Raw genomic sequence first — 14,609 nt, 5'->3', positions numbered from 1 at the left:
CTATTGTGGCTCCTGTGCATTTTTTCAAACAAGGGACACTTTATAGGACAATTACATCTTGTTACTTGTGTGATGAGCCTGTAAGCAGTTGCCATGAAAATGAGTGTCCTTTTCTCTTGGTTTGTTGGCTTGTGCTGTTTTTTGAGGGATGCTGTTAGGAGGAAATCTCTTCCAAAATGGCAATATCTGAAATATCTTGAAATTCTACCAAAACTAATTTTTGATGTGTTTGTACTAAAGATAAGTTTTCAGTATTTTAAAATAAAAGAAATGTGGTGGTTGCATCTTAAAAACAACGTTATACATAGACAATTGAGTATAACAAGTGACTGCATATAATTTTATTTTCTTTTAAAAAGTACAGGATGCGTTTTGAAAATCAAATATAACATATACAGTACTTTAAAAGTTAAAATAGCATGAAGGAAGGGGTGGTTAATGTGCGTCTGAAGCTTTTACTGTATCTTTTGTACTAAAGTAAGACACAACATTGGAACTTCTTGTTTAGAAGCCAGTGCTAATATTACATCTTTCTGAATTCCCAGGGACGTAGGTCTGTTCGATATGGAGACTTCCAGTACTGTGATCAAGCAAAATCAGTAATAGTGGTAAGTAATGGTGGTAAGTCATATTATCAACTTATGGGCCTCATCTTAAGCAGAAAAGAGGCTTTGCTACACAATTTTGTGATGCTGTTATCATAACAACACTTCATATTTTAATAATACAAAGTGTTAGAGATACTATTTACAATATGCACCATAGGGGTATCAAAATACCGGTTAGTGTTCTCTTTTTTCTTTTGTTTTTTCTACTATGGCCTATCTTGCACCCAAAATAATTTTCTCAAAATAAGTTTGTAGACTACTTTATCCTTTGAAAAACAGGATGTGATCATGAACTTCAAATGTAATCTTGTAGAATTACATGCCAGTTCAGATCAATGAAGTTGAACACCCACAGTTATAGAAGTTCTTACAGATGAATCCGAATTGAATTGTGAAGCTACAAATACACTTTAATTTTGCATCTGTGCATTTATATATGTATATATATATATTAACAGTAGCTATATGTTGCAAGGTTCTTCTATGTAAGAACATGAGAATAATGTTTTTCTGTTTAAGTACTTAATCATATGTATTAAATAGTTTATATATAATATTGCTACTAGTGAAAAACAAATGCTGCAACTACATTTACTGGTTTTAAACTATTTAAGGTATTTTGAAAGCATTAGCATATTTTTAAAGATGAAGTTGTTCAATATTTTTAGCTTACTGCCCATACAGTCAAAGAACAAATGGCTTTTATGTGTAATGTCTGACTATTATGGTTTCTAACACAGAGATGAGGGTAAAATCTTTTTTGTTCTGTGTGTTCAATTTGAATTTTTGAAAACAGTCTGTGGACAATCAGTTTCCTTGGTGGACTGCTGTGTGACTTGCATGTCATATTGTGGGGAGCAAACACACGTGACTGTCTCAGGTTGTGTGTGGGATTGCTTATCAGCAACGTGCAGCAGAGCAGTGTGTGCATTGATAAGAGGCCAAGAGTGGAAAATGGATTGACCTAAATATGTTGCTATTGCATAATAAGGTTCTTCAAATATTAATAGGGTAAACCAAGTTCGGACTTTCTGGGTTTTCTTATGTAGGTGTTAGTAAGCAAAATATATATTAATATTATCAATTATTGAAATTAGTTGTAGGGATGCTGTGTTTCTGAATAAAAATATTTGCTAGCCCTCACTTAAATATGCATTGCCTCCTTTTTCCTTTTCTTTTTAAGAGAAATACCAGTCGTCAGACAAAGCCATTGAAAGTACAAGTTATGCATTCATCTATTGTTGCCCATCAGAGCTTTGGTCTGAAGCTCCTAACTTGGCTTGGCAGTGTTATTGGATATTCAGGTGGGCAAACTTGAACTTCTTTGAGATAGGATAGAGAATATTTATGAGACAAGCTGATTTTCTGAAGCAATTTTGTCCACTTACTTCAGATATGTAATGTATAAGGCAAAGCTATTAATAACTTGTCAGACTTCATTCTATTTTCTGTTGCTAGAGTGCTGTTCTGAATTCTAACTTCGATGTGAAAGTGCTACCAGTCTTATGTACTCTTTTCTGTTTAGTTGCTGTTGAACAGAAGCTGAGACTTGCTGTCAGATGCAGTATGCCAAAAAGCTATTTTTCACTCCCTGCATTTTTAAATGAATGCAGTAAGCTGAAAATAACCTGTCTGATTAGATAAAACAAAATTATTCAGAAGTAATTTGATGAACGATGATGAAAGTGATTGCTTTAGATTTTTTGCTAAGTAGAACAACAGAGAAAATGCAAAGTTGTGTGGAGGGTGTTGGTAACTGTAGAAGGAAACAAAATATTAATCAGATTTTTGAAAGAGATTTGTTAAAGGAATCAAGATGCACAGTATCAGTTTTTATGCTCTGTTTTGACCTGATTCCTCCTTTGTTGCGGTAAATCATAAGGTGTGAAGATCTGGGGTATGAGGGAAAATGAAAAGTGTCAAACTGCTGATGGATAGAAATGTAGATACAGTCCTCCATGCACTTTGTGTTCTGTGCATCTGTGAATGTTAGCAAGAAGTATTAGCAAAGCACACACAGCTGTAGTATTGCATATATATATTCCACATAGGTGCAAGATTTCTTCAGAGACTGTATCTTTTATTAGACTGGTTATTGGAAAACTAGTCATGATTTTAGGCACAGGGTATATATAACATGCTTGTTTCTGAAAGATAAGTAGTTTATGTTTGAATAAGTTAATTTGTAAAGATACATAAATCAAACATTTGAACAAAAGTTGTAGTAGCAGTTGGTTTAAGTGTTTGCCTGTGTTGCTGGCAAACAATAGGTATTAATAGGAAGGAGTTATGAAGATACTTGATTTCTGAGATAAATTTTCCCTTTAGTGAAACATCTAGGCAGGCACTGTCTTTCTAATTTTCTTTGAGCCCAGTTTTGTGCCATGTCATTTGTGCCAGGTGACAGAGTCACTAATTTTCAGCACTAAATGGCAGTTGCAAAAAAGTAACCTGATTATGTTAATGATGTCTCAAATTACAGAAGAAACTATTGAATTTAGTTTGACTTGTGTGTGTAGTGTTTCTGAAGTTCTGAAGAGTTCATTAAATTCTGTGTTCTTTATGATTCAGAAGGGTAAAAATAATGTTTGATGGTAAACAGGGTGCATACACTTTGTCTGCGATGATGTGCTCAACTAAGTGAACTGCCTCACATGTCTTGGAATGCAGTCTTACAGTGTACTCCAGAGTCTGGTTTTGTGAAATGCACTTCTGAAAAAATTGGTTTCCTTTAGCTTTTTAACAAATGTACCCAAACAACTAAATTCTGCTCTATCTTCTCTGGAATATGGGGAGGTAGCCTTGTGCTGCATAAGTGGTTCATAGAATCATAGAATAGATTGGGTTGGAAAAGACCTCTGAGATCATCAAGTCCAACCCTTGGGCCAACTCCAGTCCATTTACCAGATCATGGCACTCAGTGCCACGTCTAATCTCAGTTTAAAAACCTCCAGGGATGGTGAATCCACCCCCTCTCTGGGCAGGCCATTCCAATGCCTGATTCCTCTCTCTGGAAAGAATTTTTTTCTGATCTCCAACTTAAATTTCCCCTGTCAGACCTTGAGCCTGTGCCCCCTTGTCCTATTGCTGAGTGCTTGGGAGAAGAGACCAACCTCCACCTGGCTAGAACTTCCCTTCAGTTAGTTATAGACAGTGCTGAGGTCACCTCTGAGCCTCCTCTTCTCCAGGATAAACAACCCCAGCTCCCTCAGCCTCTCCTCATAGGACTAATGATCCAGTCCCTTCACAAGCCTTGTTGCTCTTCTCTGGACCCTTAAATGTCCTTGAACAAAGGGCAATTGACAAGTGAAAAGGTCTTCTGCTGGGCCACAGAGTTAGTTTGGATGATTGCTGTGAAAGGAATGTCAAATTCTTGTAATGAAAAAAAAAGAAAAAACCTTGCTATGGAACTTAATCAGATGTTCAACTACTACATGCTTCCTAGCAAGTGTCAGTTCTTCAGGCATAAGTGTCTATTGGACAGTTGTTGAACAATGCAGTAGTTTCCTTTAATTTATTATCTTTCATAACATTAGTTAGAATTGAACTCTGCAAGGCACAAAGGAATAACCCCAAACTGCTGTAGGCGTTCAGACTATAGGACCGCACCATGGTGTTGTATATATATATATATATATATTATACACAGCACTAAGCCACTGTCCAGGGTGATCCCATGGTGTAAAGAAGAGCACTCTGGACTCCAAATCCCAAGGACCTGAGTTCGAGTCTCAGTGGGACCGTCCCCTGGCAGTTCAATGCCTCCCTGCCATCCCATCCCGTCAGATTTCGGATGCTCAGCAGGGTCAGCCCCGGTTAGTACCGGATGCTGTGACAGTCCCGAGGACTTCCCTGTCACTGTCCAAGCTCGCTCAGCTGTGGCAGATGGACCTGAGGACTTAAACGGTGGGGCCAGTTCTGCTCACACTGTGCCTCACCTAAAAAATCCACTGCACAGGCTGGAAGGGCTCACCCACGTGGGGAGAGCCCTGCCCAAATCTGCATTTGCAAAGTCTGGCCATACAAGCCCACTGCCTACTCTACCTGAGAGGCTGAGAAGGCCAAGCAGTGTATGGAAATAAGGGCTCTGTAGGTCACGTAGCTCTTGGGGAATATGCGTTATCTGCAGTGCAAAGCCAGGCTGAACATTCCTAATAAGATCATGTCTGGGTTGTGCTCTGTTGCAGATGCAGACTCATCCGCAAGCATATAAATAACTTATATGTTCATATAATAACAATTATTACCGCTTTCCATTAGAAAAATTACGTAGAGAAGCTTTAAAATGATAGCAACGCCTAAGTGTAAACAAAAACCGCATATATAAGTAATTTCATTTATAAATTGTATTTTCCTTTAATAAGGCACTAAACTGGAGAAATTAAACCTAGAAAATTAGCTTCCTGTATAACTCTTCCTTATATTAGTAAATCAACAGCACTTCTAAGGAGGCACATTTTTATTTGATAACTTTGAAACAGATCATTGTGTTTGGCAATTTTCACAAGGTTCCTAACGTTCCATAAGGCTAGTGTGAAACTTGTAAGGTATGAAATACTTGTGTTTCTATCAGCAATGTATGAGTGATGTTATTCACTTGTCAGGGAAAAGAGGGCTGTGTGAAGACTTCTGTGTTTTGTGAAAATTTCAGCATGTCAAAATAACATATGTTTGTGTTTGAGCTGTAACTAACTTGTGTCATTTCTCTTCATTAAGATGGTCTCCGTCGAATATTGTGTCAGGTTGGTTTACAAGAAGGGCCAGATGGTGAAAATTCCTCTCTTGTGGATAAGCTGATGCTGTATGATTCTAAACTGTGGAAAGGTAAGTTTTCTCAAACTTCTGGAAAATGGTAAAAAATGCTGTGTATAAATTTTCCTTTTACTGTATCTGCTGATGTTTGATCATTTTTGCTGCGGTGTATTAATAGATAAATTTACCTGATTTGTTATAATCTGTCCCTTCATGATACACTCCCAAGTATATTTAAGAAAAGAACATAGACCATTTGGAGATGAGTTTGGTTTTAGATCTAATTTTTCAAAGGGGTTTGAAATTAAAGCTGGCAATATGTAGATGACAGTGATAGTTAAGGGAAATTGAGTAAAAAACAGAGCAATGTGGGGTTTGCTTTATGGGCTCTCAGCATGTCTATCCTATCTACCACTTTTTAAGTCATAGGGCTTCGGTTTTCTGCTTTGACTTGTGTTTGTGTTCATGAGGTATTCTTGAGTGTCCTGAGAACACTCAGTGAAAACTACTGTTATTTTAGAGCCTTTGAAAATTTAAAAGCCTGACTAATGTAATGGGATTAGCTAGAAAAGTTGTAATTTTGAGGAAGGGGAGGTAGTTAATTTCTTTTTCCTCATGGATTTGGTATCTGAAAGGGTGTATAAGGCCAAATTTAAGAAAGACAAGTACAGGAAAGGGGAACTTTTTGGAGTTGCAATAAAATAAGTAAAAAAGTAAGGTGGAAAGTATATGTAGTATAGAGAAAATTATTATTTTAGGTTTTGTTTATCTAATCCCTTTATCTTGAGAATGAATTCATAACACTGCAAGTTTTGTGAAAAGTACTGCTTTTGTGGAGTATTACATTTTTAACACTGGTTTGGTTAGGGTGTAATGTCTTTCATGTAAGGAGTAACTTTTGTGTTTCTTTTTCAACATCAGTATTTATCTACTTTTTCTTTATTCCATAATTACTCTGCATTAAGAAAATAATCTAATGGCTTTTGACCTAAATGTGACCTACTGAAGAAATGGTGTATATGTGCATTTGTTTCCAAGCTACATACAGTCAAATCTCATCCGTTTTTATAATACTGTCTGGGATTCTGTTTAGACAGCCTAGAAGTTAGGAAATAGCTAAACTGATTTTTTTATGGAGATGTTCACAACTAGCAAAATTTATTGCAGTTTCTGAGACTTCTCATAATAGTGTGTTCTTCTTTTACTTGGGCCATCCAAATCCCCTGAGTCCTCTTCTTGTTTTGCTGACTTCCCTTATATTTGAAGATTTATGTTCCCATTCAGCAGTGTTATCTTATACAGCAGTAATAAATAATGCCTCTTGAAGAATTTTCGTTTATATATTCTTCTTCATCCTTTGCTACCACCTGACAGACAATCAAAGCAGCTTCTCCTCTGAAATGAACACGTAGCACATTCTGTAGAAGGTTACTTTTCTAAATGTTTCCATAATATGTTGATAGCAAACAGTAACATGCAATATTTCATTCATTTTTCTTGACAGGAGCTAGAAATGTGTATCACCAGTTATTCATGAGCAGTCTACTTATGGATTTGAAGTACAAGAAACTTTTCGCTATCCGCTTTGCAAGGGTAAGTATCCTTCTTACTAAGATCCATTAAATGCCTAAACTGTCTAGTGAAGAGTTTAGTTAGCATACAGTGCTTCAAGTGAACTGTTACCTGATTTTTTTTCCCTTTTTTTGGAAGTGAGAAGTTGAAATTAAATGCTGACAACCTTATTTTAGTCCTTTAATACTAGTTAGAATGGCATCTCATCTCCTGGAAAGGAAATGGACTTTCAGACTCCTCAGAACTAAAGCAGTTTAGATGTTTTTGTCTTCACCATCAACTGTGCAACCTATCTCTCTTCTTAAGAACTAATCGCTTCTCATTGTTGAGGTGTAAGCTGTTACAGCACTGCTCAGAAATAGTGCTGAAATTCAGTTATGCTGATTAGCATTTCTGCAATAACTAGTATTTGAAATGCTTCAAATCAGTACTGTGTAATTCTGCTCACTCTGCTGCAGACAAATAACTTTTCTGAATAGCAAATAAAATACTGTCCTTCATTGTGAAAATGAGAGTGGGTAAATCTCACATGTGAGCAGATTAAGTTGTCATATTACTTGTACAACATATGCATATAGTAATCCTTAAGAGCTACTCTTCCCTTTATCATGGCATTAAAGTTTCCCAGAGCAGACATTTAAATTAAAAAATCAGGTCAGTGTGGATTAGAGGTGAATTTCCCCTTGTTGTTTAGAATTACCGGCAGTTGCAGAGAGATTATATGGAGGATGATCACGATCGGGCAGTATCGGTGGCTGCTCTGTCTGTCCAACTCTTCACTGTACCTACTCTGGTGAGTAGTGCCTGTCTTTCTTTTAAACACTGATAGTTGGCACTCCTTGCCTTTTTTTGCCTCCTTAATAGAACTATGAGCGATTGCAGAGTGATTTTATGAAAGATGACCACGACAGAGAGTTCTCAATTGCTGACCTCTCGATACAGATATTCACAGTGCCTTCTCTTGTAAGTACTAAAAGACCAAAAAAGGAAATCTTTATTTGTTAAAAGCCACTCAAAGTTCATAAATCAAGGCTGCAGATTTCTTTAATGTTGCTGTGGAAATGTAGAGCAGTCAGACTGTTTACATACATTACTATGGGTTTAGAAGGTAAAGCATTCAGCCTTGCAACATTTGAGTCTGGCTTCCCAGAGTGAGCTGGGTGTTTTTGGTTTTTGGTTTTATGTTTTATTTTTTTTAAAAAGGTACTTGCATATTTGTTTAGAGACACACACACGTAACATTGAAATTCCTCATCAAACTGAGCCACAGTTACTGTTTGTAGGAGTCTGTGTTATGGTTTGCATATCATGGTTTCAGAGCACCATTCTAGTGAAATTTTAGAAATGATCCACTTTATGTTCATTTTCCAATCAGCACAAGTGCAAGCAAGAATTGTCTGATGATATTCCCTACTTCCTTCAGTACTTTGAGACTCAGACAATGCCTTCTTTCAGGTTTCCAGATAATTTTTGTTATGGTGCTTCAAGCACTGTGACTTCTCCCAGCTCACTAAGTCCACTGGTCTTTCACCACCTTATACTTGTTTGGGAAACTTTTTTTTTTCTCCAGTTTCCAAATAAATCTGTCGTTGCTTATATTTATGAACTAGACAAATTAAAAAGTGGAGCTGAACTGGAAAGAAAAGCCTGATTTTCGTACCCAGTATTGTTTAAAATCAGTGCTTCTGAATCCTCCCAAATTTAATCAGCTTAGAGAAGCTCTAAAATTCAATAGTAACATGGCAGTCACAATACTGAGCAAACTTGTTCTTTGGTTTCCAAGGGGCAGATGTTATTCATGGGAATTCAACAGGACCTCAGGATTTTTTTTTCCATGGTTTAGGGCAGTAGTGTGTTGCCTCTTTTAATGTTGATGCTTTCAGTAAGATTATTGCCATTATTTAGACTTACAATTAGACTTAACCAATTGTATTATTCAAATGATTATGGTGATATTATTTCCTTTGGCAGATGGGGTAGTACAATAGTGAATCAATACCTATTTTTTAAAAAGTGATTTCAAACATATCCTAAAGTAGAATAATTGCAGTGTCCCTTTTACATGTGTTCTATTTTAAAAGCATGCAAAAATACAGTAAATGGGTTTTGACTGTTTTGTGAAATGGTAGAATAGACTGATGAAATGAAAGTATTTATGATAAGTTCCTATCATATTAACTATTATTTTTTGTATGTTTAGAGCCATTAATTCTTAACTAAGTTGAAGAATGTCAACCACTGCACTGCTCTCCAGTAACATTTTCAAACTGATATTAGTAGTTTAAGAATTTGAGCTCTCAGGTAACTGAAGTTTTTTGGCTTGAGAGTAGATGAACAACTGTATTGGTGATTTTTTGGGAGGAAAATGTTAATCACTAGTATTTTTTCCCCCTGCTGCAGTACCATTTTAGAAACCATTTCTGAGTATTGTTAGCAACTGTAGAACCCTGAAGCTCTAGTTAAGAACCACAGTGCCATTGGGGTAGAACAGAGTGGCCAGTCTTCCACAAGCTACCAGCCTGATCCAGGAACTGCAAGGCTTACCCCATTTAGCCTGGAGAACCAACCAAATGGGCAAGTTCTGGGAGTGTTCACAAGTAGGAGCCGGCAATAACTGCTTAGTTCCCCCTCTGCTGTTGTGGCATTGGGTTAGGTAAGGCTGGGTGTGGCAGACAATCTCTGTCAGACTTTGCAATGCCTGTTGATTTGTTTCATACAAATCATGGAAATATGCAGTGGCCCCTGAGGGGAATTACAAGTCATTTCAAATAATTTCCCTGTGGAAATTGCACTATGCAGTTCCTTAAGGAGCAATTCAGAAGATGCTCTGTTCTCCACAGCTCTTCACAGTTTGTAAACAGAAAGCAGAAGAGCTGACCCTCCCCTAAAGGGCTCACACTTAAATTAAATGAGAGGAGACAACACATACTTAAAGGGAGGTACAAGTTCATTATAAGACACATAATAACATGCCTTATGTCATAATTATATGGATTAGCAGGAACCTTACCATAGACAAACTTCTATACAGAAGGGATCTGAAAAAAGATATCTGGATTATGATAATTTTTGTCTAGATTTTTTTTCCTTCTGTGATTCTATGAAAAGATTGCCTTTCAGTGTTGTGTTTTAATTATTGATGCATTATTTTTTATCCAAAATAGTTATGTTTTATAAACTTCATGGTGCAGTGTGAAAATCTTGTTAGCTCTGTCTGTTAATTACAGCAAATTTCAATGTACTTTGGCATAGGCTCGAATGCTAATAACAGAAGAAAATCTCATGACCACTATCATCAAAACTTTCATGGACCACTTAAGGCACCGTGACATCCAAGGCAGGTTTCAGTTTGAACGTTACACTGCTCTGCAGGCTTTCAAATTCAGACGTGTTCAAAGCCTTATTATGGATCTCAAGTAAGCATATTAACTATGTGCTGATTTGATAAATGGAGTTTAAAAAAAAATCCAAAATTAACACTTGCATTTTACTCATCTACCCAGGTATGTGTTGATAAGTAAGCCAACTGAGTGGTCAGATGACTTGAGACGCAAGTTCCTAGAGGGTTTTGATGCCTTCTTAGAATTACTCAAATGTATGCAGGTATGTAAACGTGTGAATTACAAAATTTTGCAAAACTAAAGCAGAAAGGTAGCTGTCATGATGTAAAAAGGGAAGACATTTAATACTCTCTTCATTTGATATCTTCAGTGCAGTATGTATGTTTTCCTGAAACATAACATCTACTCACTTTTTCAAATTTAGTTTGTTCTAGAAGGCAATAAAAAGGAAGAGAATTCAAAAAGAATACTCTAATTTGGAGCGTATTTTGCAGTTGTAGAGGCAGACAAGGTAATTAATTGTGTGAGCAAAATCTGGTCCATCTTAAATGTCAGCAGAGTTGCTCCGTGTGTGTTGAGGAATATTCCTGACACACAAACAGACCTCTTCACTGTGGTTTTTTTTCCACAGCCTTTTCATGTACTACGTTGCCTTAAAAGAAGCATTTTAAAAACAGTGCAGCTTTTACAAGGGCAGATTCACTGTATGATCAGTGAAATGTAAGTCAGAATCGCTCCCATTTTTCAGTGTTTCAGTAGCATACTTTTCTCAATACTTAGCTTTCATTAGTCTGTTTTTTATAGTCACTTGAAAATGTAATCCTCAGATAATGCTGTGGTTTTTTCTTCTTATGCTAAGAGCTGATTAGGCACTGTAGTACTCAGTCTTTAGTTAGTACATAACTGTGTGTAATAGCACAACCCGAGAAAGTGTATTCAGAAACTAAAACGTGTATGTAAAATGCTGTATGTATGCAAATGTTGTTGGACTGCTCATAATACTGAAATCTACATTTGTTAATAATAAATGCAGCTCATATCCAAAACCTTTCATGATACAGTGTTCTACTCTTCCAATTCACATTTAATTTTCTTTTTATTACTTGGATGTGTTTCATCCCTTTCAGATGGTCTCAAGTTTCTTTTTACCTGTTGCAGCAGGAATATGTTTATAAAGATCTCTAACCACTGTCTCACACTCACATTAATGTTCTCAACATACTTCAGTAACACATTGTTGAAATGTGTAATTCTCTTTGGTTTAGGGTATGGATCCCATAACTCGTCAAGTAGGGCAACACATTGAAATGGAACCAGAGTGGGAAGCAGCATTTACGTTGCAGATGAAATTAACACTTGTTATCTCAATGATGCAGGACTGGTGTGCATTAGATGTAAGTTTTTTCTGAATTGTTTTTCTATGTGAAGGGAGATAAAACCCAAATATTAATACATGTAACAATTGAGCTAAACATGTAAATTCACCATAAGCCAAGAACATTCTCTCTGTGTGAGTACAAATCTTTCCTGTATTTAAACAAACACAGAATATTTATGGTTTATACTGATCAATTCTTAAGAATGTGGTTAAACCTGTTACAAATTATTGCAGAGTTTTGTCACACATCTGATAGTTGTGATCATCACACCACTATCAGGTTATAGTTGTCAGAAAAGAAGAAATAGAGGAGGAAGCCCTGGATCTACCAGATACTGCTGATTATAAATCATGTTTCTACTCTATAAGTGTTTCAAGTTTTAGGAGTACAGAACTTGAGCATAGTAAAATATGGCTGTGGAATAAGTGATCCTAGAATATCTGAACATTCAGGCTGGCTTCAGTCTCTTAGTGTTAGTTAACGTGCAGGTTTTTTAGCTTAGTTACCATAACCCAAACAACATGCTAGTGGGTATTCTTCTAATTAGACATGCCAGTATGAGTTTTGCAATCAGTGCCCCTCTTATTCTGGCTTCTTGTTGAATTCCTTGTCTTAATTTTGCAGGACTATTATTCAAGGTAAAAACTGCAAACCCTCCAGTCTTTTTTGCATTGGCTGTATTATTTTTCAGAGCTCTGGAGTGTTTTTCATAATCTCTGTAAACGGCAATCTTTTTCTAGGAAAAGGTGTTGATTGAAGCGTACAAGAAATGCCTCACTGTGTTGATGCAGTGTCATAGTGGGTTCACTGACGGAGAACAGCCCATTGTTCTCAATATGTGTGGACATTCAGTTGAGACCATCAGATACTGCGTTTCTCAGGAAAAAGTTAGCATTCATCTCCCAGTTTCTCGTTTACTTGCAGGTATGAATGAGTTTAAAATATTTCAGGAAATGAAAAACGTTGTACAAATGTGATTTGTATGTGTGCGTATGTGAAAATCCACACAACTGTTGTTTAAGTCCTTAATAGGCTGCATTTTGGCCATTTTCTAGCTGTTGGGCAGCCTCTAGGCCAAATGTTCCCAAGCACTGAAGGACTTGTTACCATTTCAGGCCTAGTGGAGATTGTCTCATGCCTCTGCTTTTGCCACTTGAGTGATGCAAAAGAACTGCAATAAAATATGGACTGTACTTGACTTGTTTTGGAATATGTTTAGCCGTCAGATGGAACAGACTAATCAATATTCTGTCAGGGAGCAGATTTATCAAACAGATGTGCCAGCAGAAAATTAAGCTATGCCTTTCTCTTTTTCAACAGTTGTGTTGAAAAACACTGTAAATTCTAGTTTACAGAATCAGCAAGTCATATAACAAAATTCACAAGTAACGCAGTGAAATAGGTAATTCTTGGGTAAAATGCTATCAGCATCAGATAACTTTGAATATTTGAATCTTTGAGCAGAGTCCTTGTAACTTTAAAACAAAGAAAACTCGAAAACCCTCATGTGTTTTGTGGGCCTCATTCTAGTTCCTGAGGTATTTAATAAACCTCTAAGGACTGATGATAAAGATGAGGTATCTGTTGTTGATTGTCCCGATAGACCAAGGACTCTTGGCTGACAGAATCAAAAGAAAGGCAAAAATCTTACTTACACTGTAAGTTTTATACAGATACAATGGGAAAATTAATTCTCTTAAGATGTATGCTTTGTAACATGTTCCTTCAGGAAATAGCTCCAGCGTGATAGATCTGCAGATTTGTAGCTGTGTCCAGAAAATGGTCTGAGAGTAAATTAGATGATGTTTTTTTTCCTGTTTGAATTATATAAAATATGATGTGTAATACTCTGTATGTATTTTTTTCCATGTATTTTTGTAGGCTTGCATGTTTTGCTGAGTAAAACTGAAGTGGCATATAAGTTTCCAGAGCTGCTACCCCTGGTATGTAATTTGCTTCTCTTTTATATTGCCAAATATTTTAATGATCACAAATATCATCCTCCTTTATTTCAGTCCCATTTTCTTTTATTTCCTTTGTATATATCAAAATATTGCATTTTCTTAATGCAGAGTGAACTTAGCCCACCTATGTTAATAGAACATCCTCTACGATGTCTAGTTCTTTGTGCCCAAGTACATGCAGGGATGTGGAGAAGGAATGGGTTCTCTCTTGTTAATCAGGTGAGTACATAATACCTATAGAATCAGTTTTCTGTTAACTCCCCCAGGATAATTTCAGACCTCAAAACTTCCCCTTTCTGTATTGATTTCAAATTTTACTTATGTGAGGTAGGTGTTTATGTCAGCACTCGCGTAAGTTGAATATTTATGCTTTTAAGCTGGTCTTTGATTTTTTTTCAGTCAGAAGTTGCTTTTTTGTTTCAGGGGTGCTACAGGGCTCAGTGAACTTAGTGCCCTGCATGTAAGGAAGTTTCAGTATTATAATGCAGTTAATGACTCTTAGCCATTTAATGGTATACTGTCCAAAAGCAGTATGAAGTGCAAAAATCTGTGCACCTTCAGTAATACATTCATCACCTCCATATAAAAGTGTCTCAGATATTAAAATACCAAGCTAAGATACTACTTAGAAAGGAATCGAAATCCAAAGACCACACAGAAGCATTAGAACCAGTGAAGAACTGAGTGTTTCTTGGCTTTTAGCTCTTATTTCATACTTCTGGAGACCAGCTGCTTTCAGCTCTAAACTTATGTTCTCTGTGCTTGTATGAATTAGGTGTTTCAAGCATAACGTCTATAAAATGGGTGCTGTGGTGTCAGTACCACCCACCAGGGTGATCGTCTAAAGTGATTTTCTTAGCAAGACTTGGATTACAACAGGAACAGGATTTAATTCTGGGAGGTGTTAACTTGATTTCTCTGCAAGAAAATTCTTTCAGTCCCTCTAACTCTCATCTTCACTAGATAATTGCAATGCATGTGTAGTAGGAGACT

General features: G+C 36.5%; 1 protein-coding gene across 2 annotated transcripts in view; it reads left to right on the top strand.

Moving 5' to 3' along the window:
- Nucleotides 1-14,609, top strand: part of UBR2 (ubiquitin protein ligase E3 component n-recognin 2) — a 62,174-nt gene that overhangs the window by 15,976 nt on the left and 31,589 nt on the right. The window contains exons 7-17 of one of the 2 annotated variants that reach the window (XM_071577714.1): nt 546-608; nt 1,792-1,912; nt 5,325-5,432; nt 6,865-6,953; nt 7,797-7,895; nt 10,185-10,348; nt 10,436-10,535; nt 11,539-11,667; nt 12,393-12,576; nt 13,534-13,595; nt 13,725-13,835. In XM_071577714.1, coding sequence (XP_071433815.1) covers nt 546-608; nt 1,792-1,912; nt 5,325-5,432; nt 6,865-6,953; nt 7,797-7,895; nt 10,185-10,348; nt 10,436-10,535; nt 11,539-11,667; nt 12,393-12,576; nt 13,534-13,595; nt 13,725-13,835 — 1,230 coding nt within the window. Of the gene's footprint in view, nt 1-545; nt 609-1,791; nt 1,913-5,324; nt 5,433-6,864; nt 6,954-7,626; nt 7,726-7,796; nt 7,896-10,184; nt 10,349-10,435; nt 10,536-11,538; nt 11,668-12,392; nt 12,577-13,533; nt 13,596-13,724; nt 13,836-14,609 lie in introns of both variants that reach the window. The other variant, XM_071577723.1, reaches the window with a different exon arrangement.

This window comes from Pithys albifrons, chromosome 2 (assembly GCF_047495875.1).
Source record: "Pithys albifrons albifrons isolate INPA30051 chromosome 2, PitAlb_v1, whole genome shotgun sequence".
NCBI lineage: Eukaryota > Metazoa > Chordata > Aves > Passeriformes > Thamnophilidae > Pithys > Pithys albifrons.
This window is presented reverse-complemented; position numbering and strand designations above follow the sequence as displayed.